Genomic DNA, 18,852 nt, shown 5'->3' with positions numbered 1-18,852 from the left:
TACTCCATCTCTCAGTTCTAGGCATTCTACACTCTAACTACTGACCTCCCTGGCTTCCTTTAATTTCCACCTAAAATCCTATCTTTTACAGGAAAACTTTCACAACTTCTCTTAAGTGTAGTCACTTCCCTCTGTTAATTATTTCCTTTTTATCTTGCATATTTTTCTGGGATATACCTTTCTTTGTATATATTTCTTTGACTATTCTTTCCCCCATTAGATTGACAAGCTTCTTGAAAGCAAGAACTGTCTTTTGCCTCTTTTTGTATCCCTAACACTTAGCATAGCACCTGGCACGTGGTCATACTGAGGACCAAAATGACATAACTAAATTAGAGTCAAGTTACAATGTGTTCCACTGTGGCTGATCAAACCACATGAATTCAGGATGCTCGACCACAGTTGGGCACAAATAGTCCATATAATCATTCTCTAACTTTGCACATTTCCCATTTCTTTTGAGCTACTTCAATTCTGCTTTTTTCATGGGGAACAGTACCTTCTCAGACAAGGGCATGCCTTTTTGGATAGTGCTGTGCCAGTATCTCCCATGTCCTGCAATCAATTCTAAAATACTTAAGAGAGACTTTGAGAATGTTCTTGTATAGATTTTTCTGATTACCATACGAGCACTTACTTTGGGTGAGTTTTCCATAAAATAGTCCTTTTTTTGGCAAGCCTGGAACATAGTAGGGGCTTAATGTTTATTGAATTAAATGTGACTATAAATAAATGGCTAAATGATATGAACAAGATTCTTAAAAGAAAAACTACCAAATATTCACAACCAAATGGGAAAAAAATGCTCCAAATAATTAAGAGAAATGTGAATCAAAACAGTTCTGAGGTTTCTAACAGTCAATGTTAGAGGAAAGATAGGTTACACTAAAACATTGTGAATGGAGCTGTGAAATAGTTAAAAAAAAATGTGGAAAGCTATTTAGAATTATGCTAATAAAGTCACTAAAATATCCATATCAGAACCACAGAGTCATTACTGGGCTTCTATCCCAAGGAAGCCATCAATAAGAAAAAGATTTCCATATACTCCAAAATATTTATAGCAGCATTTTTTGTGCTAGCTAAGTATTGGAAACATAGTGGTTGCCTTTCAATTGGGGAATGACCAAAACAAACTGTGGTACATGAGCTGTGTTTTATTTTTTTTACTTTTTTATTGTAGTAAGTTTATTTATTTTAAATACACATTGCTTTATGAATCATGTTGGGAAAGAAAACTCAGAATAAGAGGGAAAAACCATGGGAGAGATAAAGTTTATAAACAGAAAAAAGAGTGAACATAGTATGTGTTGATCTATATTCAGTCTACTTAGATCTTTTTCTGAATGCACATAGCATTTTTTGTCCAATAATATTCCATTATATTCATGTAGCACAGCTTGTTCAGCCATTCCCCAATTGATGGGCATCCACTCCTTTTCCAATTCTTTGCTATGTGGTTTATGAATTGTAAGGGAATAATACTGTAGGTAAAAAGAAATGAATGTGATGAATCTGTATGAAGTTAGCAGAGTCAGGAAAACAGGATACATAGTAACCATAACAATATAAATGGAAGGAACAATGATAAAGGAAAAAATCAAAAGTAAGTGTTACAAAATTATAAATCTGGCAGAACTGTAATCAAGAGAAATGAGAAGACCCTCCCAGTCTACCCTTGGTGGGGACTGGCAGTTCCAAGGTGTTACACATTGCACATCTTTTCAGACTGGCCCTGTTTAACCTCCCCCCACCACTATCATATGAGATGACTCTCAGAGAGAGTGAAACTATAGTGATTGTAAGAAACAGAAAAACATCAATCAAAAGCTATTTTCAAAAAGAGTTTCCGAAAGAGTGATGACCTGCTTTGTTAGCAAGATTTTCCTCACCTGGGAATTCCCTTTGGGAATGAAATTCTAGGCTCTCATATGAAATGCTATGCTTCTCATACGTTTTGCACTTCTGCATCCTCGTGTAGTTTCTCCCCTATTTGTAGTCCAGCTAGGCTAGTGGTGGCTGTTCTTGTTACTGTTGCTGCTCCTGCTGGCGATGGATAGAGCACCTGTCCCGGAGACAGGAAGATCTGAATTCAAATATGATCTCGGACACTTAAATTAGCTGTATGATCCTGTTCGAGTCATTTACACCCCCTTTGCCTGAGTTCCTCATCTGTAAGAATAGGGAAACACTGGAGAAGGTCAAACCACTCCAGTACCTGCCACAGAAAACCACGCAGAGTAGGACACATCTGAATAGCACTTGAGGGCGGGGAATATATTGGTTTTGGCCGTGGAGCAGATACAAAGTGGACCCTTAATAAATGCTTCTCGGATTCAATGGGATCGGGCCTCATTTTCCCCATCTGAAAAAAAGGGGTGTATCATTTCTGTGCTGCGTACCTAAAGGGCTCCAGGAAGGGGAGAAACTGTTTCTATTCCTGAGCCCCTGTCTGGAGGTGGGTGGGAAGGGGGGGCTGCACTTCCCTAAGGTGACAGGCAGGTGTCCCCTTCCTCTCTTCAAAGGCCGGGTTGGGGCTGGAGGAGGGGCGAGGGGAGGGCCCAGCCCAGCCTCACGCAACCGGCCTGGGGCACCCTCTTTCCCTTTATCCCAGCCCTCTGGCTCCGAGCCCGTGCTGGGCTCCCCGCCCCCCCGATATAAAGTCCGTCTCGCCTGCCTCTGTCTCCAGAGGGGGGACTGGCTGCCGGGACCGGACCATGAACTCAGAGGCTGCCCCAGCGCCCATCTTCCAGACGGGAGAAGACTGTCGGCCGGCCTGGCAAAAGGCGACCGCCGGTTACGATGGGCCCGATACGCACCTGCAGATCCTGGGCAAGCCGGTGATGGAGCGCTGGGAGACTCCCTACATGCACTCGCTGGCCGCCGTGGCCTCCTCCAGAGGTACCCGCCAGGCCCTTCTCTCCTCGGCCGCCTCGGAGCGGATCCGAGTGGTCAGCGCCGCGGGGAAGCAGAGGGCCCCCAGGAGCAGGGCGGGGGAGGGGAGAGGGAGAGAAGGGGACAGTGAGGAGGGGAGCAGAATGAAAAGAAGGCACGTTGAGGGGTGCAAGGGCCTGGGTTCAGATCCATACCCTGCCCCCCCTTCCTTCTTGGCTAGGCGACCTTCCGTTGGGGATTAGACACCCTTAATTCCACTAAATCATAAACTTTGAGTCTACAGAAGTTGCTTGATCCCAGTAGCCTCCCCCATCACCTTTCCTTATCTGTAGAGAGAGGGGATTGTACTATGACCTCTTCCAACTCCAAATCCAGCAGTCCCTGGATCATAGGAAGTTACAGCTGGAAGGGGCTCTAAGCCACAGGCCTGCTTATACCATTCTCCTAAAACAAACAGAAAAAACTTGGGCAGCTGCTTACTGCCTTTGGAGTCAAATTTCAAGTCCTCTCTACCCAACGTTCAAGGCTTCTACAGCCCGTAGACTGGGACAGGATCTACAGCTGTTAGGGATGAGTGATTCTGCCCCAGAAAGAAGCCCTACCCCTGCTTCTGGAGCCTCGGAACTTTGCTCTGCTTGGAATGCTTTACTTCCCTTTCTTCCCAACTCCTCCAGGAAGCCCTCCCTGTCCCCCTTTCATTAAATAACACCTTTCTAATGCGCTCTTATCAGGTGCTATTAAGGGGCAGCATGGTTTAGAAAGCAGGCCTTGAACTCCCAAACTGTGCGGATGGACAGGGCAATCTTTGGCAGCTTTCCTTCTTTATCTGTAAATGAGGAGCTCCGACTCTATGTCCTCTATACTCTAATAAGAATATCGTATCTCCCCAACCCTATGAGACAAATGCTATGATTCTCAATATTCAGATGAGGTAACAGGCAGACTGAGTTTAAGTGATTTTTCCCAGGATCATATAGCTAATAAGTGTCAGAGACCGCATATGAACTCGGGTCTTCCTTCAGGACTTAGGGGTGAGAACTCCAAACGCTGCCGAACTTGGCTGCCTCCGTGCTCTGGTGTATTTCAGCGCTCTGGATCTGAGTCTTCTTCTAGCTCCAAGCAGAAGAGATCAGAACTTATCTAATCTTAATTTTTTTTAAATTTTCTACCTATGTCTATATGCACATATTATCTTCCCCGAATAGAATATAATCTTAAAGGCAGAGATTAGCTTTTCTCTTTCTTTTCTTTTTCATCTTTATTTTCCCAGAACCTAACACAATGCCTGCCAGTGCTTGATCCTGGCCTTTTTATAATGTAAGGTCTTTCCAGGGCATCCATTTTTTGGATTCCGCACCCATTCATTGACTAAGGGCTAGGTAAGAGTTGAGACAAAAGTTTATATATCTGGGAGGGAGAGACCTTTGTTTCTGGGCAGAAGAGAAAACATCCTCTGTGTAAGAGTGACAAAGTATAGAACCCATGAATCTGAGGACAATCCAGGAGTACCTGCAGCTGGCTTGGGAACTATGGTATAAGGTCATATTCTTCTCTATCTTCCTAGATCCTCTATGCCTGGCTTTTTATTGGAAACTTTGAAAATTAACCTTTCTAAAACCACTCCAGCTCAAACATCTTCCATGGCTCTCATTGTCTTTAGGAAGAAGTCTAAACTCTTACAATCAGTCATGTGCATTTATTATACTCCTAAGGATAAAAAACCAGACCATTCCTTGCTCATAAGAAACTTCCATTCTATCTGGGAAAATAACATTTACATAAATAATACATATCATTGCTCATTATTCGTTCTTGGAGGGGACCAGTGTGACATCATGGGGGAGATGTCTTGACTTGAGAATGAGTTGGGCAGAATTATTGGCCAAGTCATCAGCTTCACTGCTCCAAAGTCACCAAAGTCCAGTGGCCAGACCCAGGATGACCCTGGAGGTGGTGGGTGATCTTGGCCTTTCTATAAATTAAGGTCTTTCCTAGGTATCCATTTGTCCGAGGCCACACCCATTCATTGATTAAGTACTGGGTTGTCACAGATAATTTATCTGGAAGGGAAAGGCCCTCCAAGTTTCTGGCCAGAAAAGAAAACAATTGCTCTTTACACTAATTCTAAGACATCAAAACCTAAACCTTGGGCCACTGTACCTTGGGTTGGAGATATTATTGACCATTCAATGAAAGCCATTAAGAAACATAGAAACTAGGAAGAGGAACTATGATTATGGTTCTTCTGAAGATCCTCTTGGTTTTACTCACTGGGGCAATTCAACATCTATCTGGGGTTTCCTTTCTTGGATAAACAAAATCTTTCCTATTCCCACAATAGGGTGAGGTGCACAGTGCATGGTGAATGTTTAATAACCTTTCGGGGGTAATTTTGATGAAGTTAGCGAATGTCAGTCACAGGGTCCAAGAATTTCCATTTTATTGGTGGAGGAATGCCCTTGTTAAAATTTACCAACTATTCTATTGGCTCTCTCTGGACTCAGGATTTCATGTCGGAATTTCTCTTCTAAAGGAAAGGGACACAGTAAAAGGGAAAGGAACAGGTCTTTATTAAGCCGTACATTTATGTCAGGCACGAAGGAGTTAACATCAATGAGATCTTGGCTCCTGCCTGTCCCTAACCCTTTATCTACACTTTAAGATTTGTAAAGCATTTTTAACATAATTATCTCCCTTGACCCTCCCAACAGAATACCATTATTGTATTAATTTTACAGATAAGGAAACCAAGGCTAAGTAAGGTTAAATGTACACAATAAGCCACAGGATTTGAACTTTCTGACTTAAGTCCATCATTCTATTGATTATGTCCTAGCCTCAAAATAAAAAAGAACTAAGGAAAGGAGATGAAGGATCTGAAGTTGGTTGACTTGAATCCTTAAACTCCAACCTGAAAAACATGATCTGGGGATAGTATGGGGAGAGAGAGAAAAAGAGAAATAATTGAAAGGAAAACCATCCTGAATACAAAAGAATAATATGGTGAGAGAAAAGAGGGAAAGAGGACTAAACATTCTTTCCTTCTGGAAACACCACACATGCATCCATTTTCCTGTCAGATTCCCATTAAAATTTCTTTAAGGAAGAAGGGAACTAGGATTTATTAAGCACCTTTGTAAAGGACTTTACAAAGTGAATGCCTCGGGGCACTCGTTGGTGGGAGGGATGGAAGGGAAGTTGGTAAGTAGGAGTTGAATAAGGGGATCTTGGGATCCTCTTGATGGATGTGGGACAAACACTGAGTGGAAAAAGAAAGAGGGTTAAGGAAACAGAATTAACTCATTGCCCTGTAACAAAAAGAGGCAGCTACCTGGTGCAATTGAAAGGACCTGAGTTTAAATTTGGCCTTGACACCAGCTGTGTCACTTAGCCAAGTCACTTAATATTTATCTCATTTCTTCACTATAAAATGGAAATAATAATGGCACCTACCTCCTAGTTGTATTAACCAATAATACAACATAACATGGCAAGTAAGAATGAAAGAATTGGTAGTGGGGGATGCTGGGGGTCTGGAAAGGCTTCATGAAAGGAGTGTTTCAGTTGAGCTTTGAAGAAGAGATTGAAGATTTACAAGAATTAACAGCAGTAAGAAAGGAGAACATTACTGGCCTGGGAGGGGAGAGATGAAATAAATGAACATGAAAACATAAGGTCCTTTTTTTTTTTTTAATCCTCACTATTGTACCAAAGTTCCCTTTTAATGTCGTGACCCAGTTTCTTTTAATGTCATGACCCAGTTTCTCCAATTGTCTTATTTAGTTATTCTGCCTCAGGTTATAATCTTTCCCTCTTAATGTTTGATGAGATAAAGGTCTATCTCAGTGGCTCTGCCCCCAAACCCCAGGCTATAATCATTCATTCCCTTTTAAATGGTTGATGAAATAAAGGTTTTATATCTTTTGGTTATAGACATTCCTTCTTGTTTCACCGGATAAAGGTTTATCCATTTTAGATGTCATTAGAATATCAGTAACCTCCCTCCCTTGTATCATCCTAGGGGCCTCCCCCCCATTAGGTTATCCCCATCCAGGTACTTCCCCCATTGTGTCGTTGTTCTTGTTATCCCATAAAAGGCTTGCCTTCTGAGCACTTCATGGCTGGACTCTTTGAGATGATATTCTCGTCCAGCCCTGGGACCAAGATCCATTTGGTCCCAGTTATCTCTCTCCGTTTAATAAACTATTGAATTGGTCTCTAACCTCTGTCTTGCTCAGTTTCTTTGGCATTACATCACTAGGACTTAAGGAAATATCCAGCACATAGTTGGTGTTTACTAAATGCTTGCTTATTGATTGATTTGTAATGCCGGAGAAACTGAGCAAGAGAGAGGTTAGAGAACAATTTGATTATTAATTTATTAGAGAGTAAATCAATTAACTGGATGGGACTCTTGTCTCAAAGTATCCAGCTCTGAATATCAGACAGCAAGATTTTTTATAGGATAGCAAGAACAATGACATAATGAAGAGAGGTACTGGAGAGGTTACTGGTATTCTAATGATGCCTAAAATGGATAGATCTTTATCCTTTATCCTCCTTTAACAAGGAGTGGTTATAGCCTAAAGATACAAGATCTTTATCTCATCAAATATTAAGAGGGAATGATTATAGCCTGGGGTTTTGGGGCAGAGCAACTGAGATAGGACCATCTCAGAATAGCCTCAGAAATGGGATCCCCAAGGGAAAGAGACCCCTCCCCCAGCTGCTGAACTTCATATCTTGGATTCTCAGACACTCTTTTTTTCTGTTTAGTACTTTATTTTCTCCCCTAGTTACATGTAAGAATAATTTTTAACATTGGTTTTTAAAACTTGAAGTTCCAGATTCTCTCCCTCCTTCCCTCCTATTGAGAAAACAAGCAATTGGATATAATGTAGCCATATCCATTCCCACCCACCCCCAACTTTACAAAAGTGCTTATCACTGAGGAATAGATCATCAAAAGTAGCCTGTGTGGTTCCTCTTGCAGCTCAGTCATTCAGAATGCAGCCTCTGGAAGACTTAAGTCAGAATCTTGTATTAAGTATTTGTGATCCTGGACAAGTGATTTAACTGCTCTTAGCCTCAGTTTCCTCATCTAAAAAATAAGGATGATAATAGCACTTCTCAGCATCAACTTAATATAAAGAGCTTTGCAAACTTTAAAGCACTATATAAATGGGAACTATTATTTTCAAATGGTTTGGGGAGAAACTGCCAGCATCTATGATAGTGATTGAAGGAATGTCTGCCTGCCTTGCCATTAACATACATATTTTTGAATATACATAAATGTTTATGAATATACATACATACACATACCTAAATATATATGTTTATATGTAATACACACAGTGTGTCATAAAAGCATTGATTTCAGAAGTGGAAGGCGCCTTTCTGGTCATCTTATACAGTTGAGGAAACCCAAAATTCACATGGATAAATAGTACAGAGCCAGCCAGGATCCGAACTTGGATCTTCTGCTTCTCAGTCTAGCATGTCTTCCACTGAGCTACATGACCTCAGATCCTTTAAAGCAAACCAAAACAAAGCAAGAGCAGAGACCAAGAGAAGCGTCTAAATGTGAAAAGCCAGCCTTCTCCTGGCATGGCAGAGCCTGCTGCCTTCCTGCTGGAGTCTGGGAACACAGACAAAGCCTGTCCATGAGGTTGCACATAGTTCAGTGCGGACAATGCTGGTTTTGAGGCAGACAGCTGAGATTTGAAAATATATTCGGTCACTGTGGCAACTCTGGGCATTCATTTGGGTTGGATTAGATTTCCCTTTCAGTTTTGAATCTAATTTTATGAAACTAGAGGGATCTTGTGAATGACGTGTTTGTTGGAAGCTAGTGGGTAGAGTATTTGAACTGGTTCAGGAAGGTCAAATTCAGCCTGACACTCATTTAGCTGGGTGATGTGGTCATCTTTCTGTTGTCCCAGTTTCCTCATCTATAAAATGAGAGTAATAATAATTGCACCTACTTCCCAGGGTTGTTGTAAGGGTCAAATGAGACAATATTTGCAAGCTGTTTAGAAAACCTAAAGTAATATGTAAATGCTAATCACTCTTATCATTACTGAAAATTTTCCTCTTTCCAGCTAGCTTCCAAAGGGAGACTTAGGGGATTTGATCAAAATCCCTACTCTTTTGTCACTAGAGTCTAATCCTTTCCCATTTAGCCTCTCCCCAGACTAAAAATCTTTGAGTGGAGAAAGGAAATAGGGCTGGCTTTCTGAACATGGTTAGATGTCAATATGCTAGGTGCTAAAAGTCCTTAGCAGAAGGGCCCTCCCAGCTCTGACACCCTGGGTTCTAAGGCCCTCCCAGCTCTGACCTCCTGGGTTCTAATGGCCCTCCCAGCCCTGACATCCTGGGCTCTAAGGGTCCTCCCAGCTCTGACATCCTGGGTTCTAAAGGTCCCCCAGCGCTTTCTGAGAGAGATTCTAGAAAGTGGGATGAGATAGGGGAAAGCATTCTACAGGGGGGAGGGAGTCATACAATGGACAATGCTGAGGCAGGAATGAATTCTGGCTGTACTTTAGAAACTGCAAACTACCCTTTCCCCCACTCCTTATGGGCCAGTTTCTTCCAAGTAAAGAAAAGGGTGATGTGTTTGCAGGCCCAAGCCCACTCCCTTCCCCAGAATAGCTTCTGTGTAAAAGGAGACCTCAGGTCCCAGACTTCCCAGCTGTGCTCCCTTGTCAGTGAGGAGACAGGTGTTGGGGAGGGAGGGTCTGCCCCAGTCTGTCAGTGGAGGCTAAACTAGATCTGGAGAAACCCCTGAATTTAGCCAGGCAGAGGCCCCAGAGCTTTTCCCCAGAAAATACTGGTAGTTTTGGTCAAATCTCTCCTCTCCAGTCCTGGACTTCCAGTCAGGCTACACCTTCACTATAAGCATTTTCCTAAAGATCTCCCTAATATTGATACTTTGGAGGTGATTTAGCTTGACCTTCTCTTACATATGGGGCTCCTGGGAAAACAGTCAAGATTAGAATCAGACACTCTGCATTCAGTGAACTTTTCACTACTTTCTTGCTTTCCTTGTGGCAAGTATTTTCATTTCTACTTTATAGGTAAGGAAAACAGAATCTGAGAAATTTAGATTAATTAATTAAAATTCAAGAGGATGCAGTCTGAGGCACAATGCTCAGCTCAATGTGCCACAGAGCCTTGAAGGAGTCGAGAGCTCATTGTCCTGTTTCAGATTCACTACTGAGTTCCTTTCTGAGAATGGGCGAGTTACATCTCCTGTTTGGGCCTCAATTTACCTGTAAAGTGAGAAACTAAAGTGAGAGCTAGACAGTCTCTAAGGTATCTCCCAGCCCTGACCTCCTGTGTTCTCAGGGCCCTCCCAGCTCTGACATCCTGGGTTCTAAGGCCTCTCCCAGCTCTGATATCCTGGGTTCTCAAGGCCCTCCCAGCTGTGACATTCCCTGATCCAAAGAACTTTAGAACTGCCACCCTACATTTATAAGTTCCTGTGAGCTCTGACTTTTCCCTCCTTTCCCTCAGTCAAAATGATCTGTCTTTTCCCTATAGACAACACTCCACCTTGGCCAAACTTTCTTTTGCCTGGGTCTGGAAAATTTTTCCTCCCCTACCTTCCTTCAGAGCTCAGCTCAGGTGCTGTCTCCCATACAATTTTCTTCCTGATCTTCTTTCTTCCCACTTGTCAAAGCTTTCTCTTTCCTTAGTGAAATCACTTAGTATTTATTTATATGGATAGTGATAGATCTCAATTGAATGTAAGCTCCTGGAGACTCTGGATTTTTCCTATGGATATCCAGTATCCAGCACATCTTTTTTGTTTGTTTGTTTGTTTGTTTTTTGTTGTTGTTGTTGCTGAGGCAATTAAGGTTAAGTGACTTGCCCAGGGTCACACAGCCAGGAAGTGTTAAGTGTCTGAGACCAGATTTGCTGACTTCAGGGCTGGTTCTCTATCTACTGCATCACCTAGCTGCCCTTCCAGCACAATGTCTCACACATACTAATCATTTATGACTATGTGTTGTTAAATAAATTTGATTTTGTGTTCTCTGACAGGATCCAGGAGCTGTGTGTGTGTGTGTGTGTGTGTGTGTGTGTGTTAGGGGGATAAGCCTCCTGTAACCTATGCATTAATACACAACATAACAAGGTGACAGACAATAGGATACTGGTCATGAGTATCTTTGGGTAAAGGGAAGGTAGATTCAGCTGGGGAGTTAGGGAGTGTTCAGAGAAGGCATTTGGAGGAGGTGGGATTTGAGTATTTACTTAGGTAGAAAGTGGATGAGTGAATAAAAGAGCATTTTAAAGCACCTGCTCTGTGCCATTTACCAAGCTAGGTACAGGGATGTGGGCGGGGATACTAAAATAAAAGGGAGAGGGTCCCTACAACTTAACAGGAGGGGGTGAGCAGTGGCACAGAGCCACAGAACTGAGTCTTGCCTTTTTCCAGGGTAGTTGATTGGTTTCCTGTTACCAGAGCAAGAATTGGAGGTGGGGGGAGAGAATACCTGGGGGTATCATCCTGTAAAGTGAGAAACTAAAGTGAGAGCTAGACAGTCTCTAAGGTATCTCCCAGCCCTGACCTCCTGGGTTCTAAGGGTTCTCCCAGCCCTGACTTCATGGGTTCTAAGAGTCCTCCTAGCTCTGACATCCTGCTCAAAAGCAGAGACTGAACCCAACTAAAAATTGGAACGGCCCTTCCCCTGCCTTGTGCTAGTTCTTCTTGTCTCTCTCTGGGTGGGAGCGGAGCATCCAGAGGGGACAGGAACAAGCCCTACCTGGTAAGAATGCAGAATTTTTATTGCCACAGGTTGAGGGGGAAAGGGGTAGACTTTAAACTTAACTCCTGCAAGAGATGACTTGGGGCTCCCTGAGACCTGTCATTTTTCTCTCTGGCTCCCACCCCAGGGGGAAGGGTCCTGGAGGTCGGCTTTGGGATGGCCATTGCGGCCAGCAAGGTGCAGGAGGCCAACATCCAGGAGCATTGGATTGTCGAGTGTAATGATGGCGTCTTCCAGAGGCTGCAGGAGTGGGCCCAGCATCAGCCCCACAAGGTGCGTTTGCGGCTCTGCTGGGAGGGACAGCTTCTCCTGGGTGGGCTCAAGACACCTCAAGGCCACCTGCCCTAGGACAGCCCATAAGGGAAATGCTTTACAAAGTTAAGGCAGAGGTTAGGAGACTTGGCTAGGCTGAGGCTGGAATTGATCTCTGTTTTCTCTTTTCTTTCCCTAAGGTCGTCCCTTTGAAAGGCTTGTGGGAGGAGGTGGTACCCAACCTGCCTGATGGACATTTTGATGGTGAGAAAGCACTAAGAGGCCCTAGAGGGAATAACAATAACAATAATAATTTATATATCACCTTAAGGGTTTCAAAACACTTTCCAAATTATCTCATTTTATCCTCACAACAGTAGATGCTATTTTTTCCTCCATTTTATAGATGAGAAAACTGAGGCTGGCAGGTCTTCCTGTCTCCAGTCCAATGCTATCTGCTATGGCAATTGATAATTAGTTCTCCTGGAAGGGTAAGGGAATAGCAGTTTTTGGGGAAGTCTGGGAATTCCTTTCACTAATGAAATGATTTGAAAGTCTCATGAATCCCATTGGACAACTATTACTATTGCCTGAAATTCTGCCATTATAGTATTATCACTTTGGATTAAAGCATTGACTCCAAGAAAGACTCCTGCTCCAAAGGCCTTGGGAAAGAATTAATGTATTAATGCTGCCTCCCTCCCCAGCCTTGTTGCTATTGGGAGCTTATGACCTTGGCCCTATTTACGCCAGATTTTCTCCTGCCTATTCTGTATCTCTATAAGTCAACATAGTTACCCATTAGTTGGGGGGGGGGGGAGAGGGGACACATTAAGGAACAAGAATCTTGTCATTGCCTGGACTTGTAAGGCCAAGAATTTAATTTATAACTTCAGGGACAGATTTAAAAAAAAAAAAAAAAACTTTGTAGGATTTTGTTGTTGTTATTTGTTTTGGTAAATGACTGAAGATGGTAATTCTGGCCTATTCATTAGAAGCTAACAGAGTAAATATTATAAATCATTGTAATGAGCACTTTGGTCCAAATAGACACATAATGAAAAATACTCCTTTCATCTTGTCATAAAGGTGGAAGATTGTGGAGGCAGAATGTCATATACACTATCAGATGAGAATAGCTGCAGAAAAAGCCCTTGAAAAAAGGAACACTTATTTATCCTAAAAAAAACCCCAAAACCTAAAAAAACTGAAAAACAAGTCCTACAAAGTATAGGCATAGAAGGAGCTTTTAAAAATACAACAAAAATATATGTATATGTTTATGCATGCACCATATGTATGTATTAAACTCAAAGTTAGCATTATTTTAAAGAAGAAAACCCAGAAAGCTTTCCTAATAAATATATAGGAGCAAAGCAAGGACTTCCCTCCCCCACACCTCTCATGTTTTTGTTCAGTTCTACAAATGTTTGATACAGTAATAAGGAAAAGAAAATTAAAAGCACAAGAATAGGTAAAATAGAGACAAAAATTTTCCTATTTATAGGTAACGTGATCATTTACTTAGAAAACCTCAGAGAATCAACAAAGAAAATACGTAAGAAAAAAGGTTCCACAAAATGATGGGATACAAAGTACACATTGTCAGATAGCATTTGTTTTTGCTAATTTTTTTTTCTTTGTTGAAAGAAACAGTTTAGTCCTGGGTAAGAGGTGAGGGGCCCTCACATATACTCAGAAATGTAAAAAACAAAGGCAGTCCCGTGTAACATTTTTAAAGAATAAACAAAGTTAAAAACATTGTTTCTCTGGAACAGGAATTCTGTATGACACCTATCCCCTCTCTGAGGAGACCTGGCACACCCACCAGTTCAACTTCATCAAGGTAAGGCAGAGGAATTGGCCTTACCTATGAACAAGATGCTCCTTAATGCTGTCAACAGGCCACAGTTCAGGGCTGTCCCAGTCCAAGGATGGGTTTGCACTTAAGGCATCCAAGTTTTTCCATTCTTTGTGCCTTAAGAGTGTTAGTGAGTTAGATATGAAGAGGGGAATGGAATGGAGGCTCATTAAACCCTGCCCTTTCACCCTGTAGGCTCATGCTTTCCGCCTGCTGAAGCCTGGAGGTGTCCTTACCTACTGCAACCTCACATCCTGGGGAGAACTGCTGAAGACCAAGTACACAGATATTAAAAAGATGTTTGAGGTGAGCCATGAACCTGGCAGCTGCCTCCCAGCCCTCACACTCTGTGTTCTAGTATCTCTCCATTCTGTGTTCTGAGGGCCCTCCCAGCTCTGACACTCTGTGTTCTGATATCCTCCATTCTGTGTTCTGAGGGCTCTCCTAGCCCTGACACTCTGTGTTCTGAGGGCCTTCTCAGCCCTGACACTCTATGTTCTCGTATCCTCCATTCTGTGTTCTGAGGGCCCTCCCAGCCCTGACACTCTGTGTTCTAGTATCCTCCATTCTGTGTTCTGAGGGCCCTCCCAGCCCTCACACTCTGTGTTCTAGTATCCTCCATTCTGTGTTCTGAGGGCCCTCCCAGCCCTGACACTCTGTGTTCTAGTATCCTCCATTCTGTGTTCTGAGAGCCCTCCCAGCCCTCACACTCTGTGTTCTAGTATTCTCCATTCTGTGTTCTGAGGGCCCTCCCAGCCCTGACACTCTGTGTTCTAGTATCCTCCATTCTGTGTTCTGAGGGCCCTCCCAGCCCTCACACTCTGTGTTCTAGTATCCTCCATTCTGTGTTCTGAGGGCCCTCCCAGCCCTGACACTCTGTGTTCTAGTATCCTCCATTCTGTGTTCTGAGGGCCCTCCCAGCCCTCACACTCTGTGTTCTAGTATCCTCCATTCTGTGTTCTGAGGGCCCTCCCAGCCCTCACACTCTGTGTTCTAGTATTCTCCATTCTGTGTTCTGAGGGCCCTCCCAGCCCTCACACTCTGTGTTCTAGTATTCTCCATTCTGTGTTCTGAGGGCCCTCCCAGCCCTCACACTCTGTGTTCTAGTATTCTCCATTCTGTATTCTGAGGGCCCTCCCAGCTCTAGAATCCTTTCAGCTGACAGTCTGTATTCTAATCTCCCTCCTAGCCCTGACATTATACATTCTAAGCATCCTCCCAGTTCTGACATTCCATGTACTTAGGTCTCTCCCAGCTCTGCCATTCTGTGTTCTAAGACCACTTAGAAGAACATAGGAAGCAAAGGTGAAATCTCTGAATTCGCGGGGCAGCCTCTGGAGATGCAAGCAGGCTGCAGATGTTTGCCTTTATCCTTCCCTAGTAAGAACAACAATAAAAACAGCTCATGTTTTTCTATTAGTTTTCTGGTTTACAGAACACTTTCCCATTTATTCTCTTAGAAGATAATAGGCAGTAGAACTGAAGAGGAACTCAGATGCAGAAATTGAAGGCCCAAAGACATGGTATAGTAGAATTTAGAGTAGGATAATATTTTAGAAGTTTAGTCCACCTCTCCCTCATTTACTAATGCCGGGTAGTTACACAAATGACCCAGGGTCACAAAGATCATAAACGTGTCAGAGCTTGGACTCAAATTCAGGTCCTTTGGCTCCCATAGCATCACAGATTGGGAGAGGGAAGGGAACTTTTAGGTCTTAGTACATCCTTTCCCCCTCAATCTGATAGCTGAGGAAATTGAGATCCTAAGATGTTTTTGACAGGATGGAAAGTTGTAGAACCAATTGTTAAACCCAGATTCTCCAGTACAGTATCCCTTCTACTACTTCTTGTTGTGTTTATTATTCAGAGCCTCACTTAGCTAAGACAGGGAAGCTCATTATTGGAAGGCTGACACTCCCCTCCCTCAAGGATGACTGGTTTTGTTTTTAGCCATATTAATTCACTTAAGATATTGAGAGACTGGGATTGGGATCTCTATAAAAGTGCCTGCCAGCAACTGGCATCAGTGCTGGACAAAGTAGTGAATGAAATAAATGAATAAGAGTGGGGCCAGGAGAGTTCAAGCTTTATTTCTTCCAGCTTCCCTTTTATACCCCACCATAAGTATATTTTATTTGTCACACAATTGTCATAACACCTAGAGAATATAACCAAAGCTGTGACATTTTCCTTGTTCTATTAGTCAAGTTATATCCTGTTTTAAATTTTCTTTTAAAGGACCCTGTTAATAAAATAAAATATAGTCATTTTGTCCTTATCTCCAGTAAATAACCTGAAGGACTTGGATACAGGTCACCAGCTGTGGAACTGGCCTTGCCAAGTCACCTAAAGTCCTCCAAGCGACCTCGCCTTTCTTTGGTCTTCCAAAGGACTTACTGCTGCCTTCCCACAAGTGCCAAGACACCCATGTTAACAAATTCAGATTCTTGAAATCCTAAATATAACCAAATCTTTTTTTTCTGGTTTTGATCCCCAAAGGATGGTGCCTTGGAGACCATGTCATCCTCCAAAATGTTCACATCCATGCTGTAGGACTCCCTCTTCAAACATCTCTTTCTTATCTTTAGCAAAGACTTGTGACCAATTTTTTCTCTGGGAATTTCTTCTGATTTCACTTTTTGTAGGAACCTGGATGACCTCAGAGGGTCAAACATTTAGGGCTGGAGGGCAAATCCTCCAGGTATGTTAAACTTGCTCAAGATTCCACAGATCATCAATGGCAGACCCACATTTTAGCCCAGGTTCTTTAACTCACCGATGGATCACTTTAGCTCTTATAGAAGAGAAATTTCAAGGTCCTTAGGAAAAGGAATATAGGTAGGAGGAGCGAAATGACTTTTCTCACATCCCATTGGAGTCAAAGCCAGGTGTACCATCTCAGATCCACCCTATGCATTTTCTAGTGTGCCTTCCAGAGGAGGATCCAAACCCTTTTTTCTTTTGTTCCTTAGGAGACTCAGATTGCAGCCCTGGTAGAGGCAGGTTTCAAGAAGGAGAATATCAGCACCACTGTGATGGACCTGGTGCCCCCCGAGGAGTGCCGCTACTATTCCTTTCCCAAGATGATCACCCCGACAGTCCTCAAACACTGAATGTGCCCGGCTTCCTCTTCCCACCAGGCTGACCCTGGAATGGGGGCACCAGGGACTCTCTAGCCTGCAAGGTTAGAGCCTAGGATTGCCAACTTATTAACAGTACTTGACAGGGGAACTGGACACAAGAAGTGGACTGGCAAAGACCAAGCAGAGAACTGAGGGACTCTGTGGGACTGTCTCTTGACTCGAGGCCTAAGGGGGACAAAGAAGCTTCTGTTTCAATACAACAAATACATATTGAGTTCTAGGCAGGGGTCAGTGCTAGAAGTTAAGGCTCAGAGTTTTTCTGCCTTTTGATCAGTCCTTGTAAACAACTTGCTGCTTTTCTTTGTTTCTTCTGTTAAATGGGTACATGTACCTGTTGATGGGAATTGACCACCCTCAAAAGCAATAATCGGGCTACCTAATTGGAATTTTCTTATCCAAAAGCCTAAGGAATTGCTTTTTTTTTCTTTTTAAATAATAGCCTTTTATTTTCAAAGTACATGCAAAGATAGTTTTCAACATTCACTCTTGCAAAATCTTGTGTTTCAAATTTTTCTCCCTCCTCTCCCCTAGACAGTAAGTAATCCAATATATGTCAAACATGCAATTCTCCGATATATATATAAGGAATTGGCTTAAGGAAATGCCCCTCCCTTTTATGTAGGGTTTGTCATCTGCCTATAACGTGCTTCATGGTACTGGAGAAGTACAAAGAAGTCTAGAACTTGACCTGTTTTTGAGGGGCTTGTACCTCATTTGAGAACAGGGGATTGATAATTCAAGGGTGAGTCTAGGAGCCAAAGACTCACGTCATGATGATTGAAGGGCTTCAAAGAGTCAACATCTACTTATTGGTGGTGAGATTTTACTTCAGATTATAGCTGAACTAGAGTGGATAGTTTCTGAGGGCCCCAGAGCACCCCTTGAGATGGGAAAATAGTTTTATCTTTCTCTGTGACCTTAGACCTTAGCACAGTGCCTGACACTTAATGTTTAAAACATATTTGTTGACTGATTAACCCCTTTCCTTTGAGATGGGTAGAGCAAAGAATAGCCCCATTTTACAGATGATAATGAAGCTTGTGTCTACTGGAGAGTAGCTAGAACTGGCCTCTGAGATTTACATATTGGCTGTTGTGACTGGGCAAGTCACAAAATGTAGTTACTCAGTGCATCTCCTTCTGATTAAGACCTGCATTGGTACAGAGTTCCCTTTAATCGATAAAATCAGAGGTTCAGTCCCCATCCCTTTAGAGGTGAAGAAACTGAGAAGTGACTTGTCTGGAACCACTCAAGATGTAACTGGGATCTGAACTCAGGTCACTTGAGGCCCAGTGTTCTATCAAAGTGAGGACTCTAAGCCCCAGGCCCTGTTTGTTCCCTTTCAGTCTGTTTCCCTGTGGAAGTCCATTTGAAAGCCTTAATTTACTAATACACTGAGTTCTCTATTCTTTATTCAGATTTTGGTGCTCTTCAAACCAGGTGCTCTGCTAGGGTGCCAGAGGTCCTATGGGGAAGGGAAGGCCCCACACCTTCCCAATTGTAGCAGAAAAACTGCTGCTTAAATAATAAAGGCGTTCTGACCTCAGCTGGAACCCCTGTTTTCTTTTTGACTCTGATATAAGGGATGTATGTGTGTGGGGGGAGAAGGGGAAGAGAAGAATGGAGAGAGGGGATAGGAGAGATTAGGGGAAAAAATGGAGAAAGAAGGGGTGAAGGATGAGAAAGAAGGAAGGAGAAAAGGGAAAAAGAGATGAGTAGGGGAGATAAAAGGAACAAATAGTTCCTTTTATAGGAATCTAGGGCCTTTGAGGGGAATTCAAGCAGGAAATGAATTCAAAGTATGGAAGGTATTTCCCATTCTAAGTATGGGCGTCTCTCACCTCTCTCTACCTAATTCTCCTGTTAAAGAAATGACTTTGAGGACTCTGCCAACTGCAAGATCATTAATACATGCTGCCATGTG

At 42.8% G+C, this 18,852-nt stretch overlaps 1 protein-coding gene across 1 annotated transcript; it reads left to right on the top strand.

Moving 5' to 3' along the window:
- The first annotated feature begins 2,554 nt into the window (after positions 1 to 2,554).
- On the top strand, positions 2,555 to 18,474 carry GAMT (guanidinoacetate N-methyltransferase). The gene is made up of 6 exons (XM_051972185.1): positions 2,555 to 2,901; positions 11,800 to 11,945; positions 12,125 to 12,188; positions 13,703 to 13,770; positions 13,981 to 14,091; positions 16,758 to 18,474. The coding sequence occupies exons 1-6, from the start codon at positions 2,718 to 2,720 to the stop codon at positions 16,896 to 16,898; spliced, it is 714 nt and encodes a 237-aa protein (XP_051828145.1). The 5' UTR covers positions 2,555 to 2,717; the 3' UTR covers positions 16,899 to 18,474.
- The last annotated feature ends 378 nt before the right edge of the window (positions 18,475 to 18,852 follow it).

This window comes from Antechinus flavipes, chromosome 1 (genome assembly GCF_016432865.1).
Source record: "Antechinus flavipes isolate AdamAnt ecotype Samford, QLD, Australia chromosome 1, AdamAnt_v2, whole genome shotgun sequence".
In the NCBI taxonomy this organism is placed as follows: domain Eukaryota; kingdom Metazoa; phylum Chordata; class Mammalia; order Dasyuromorphia; family Dasyuridae; genus Antechinus; species Antechinus flavipes.
Note: the sequence above shows the minus strand (reverse complement) of the source record. Positions and strands in the feature narration are given on the sequence as shown.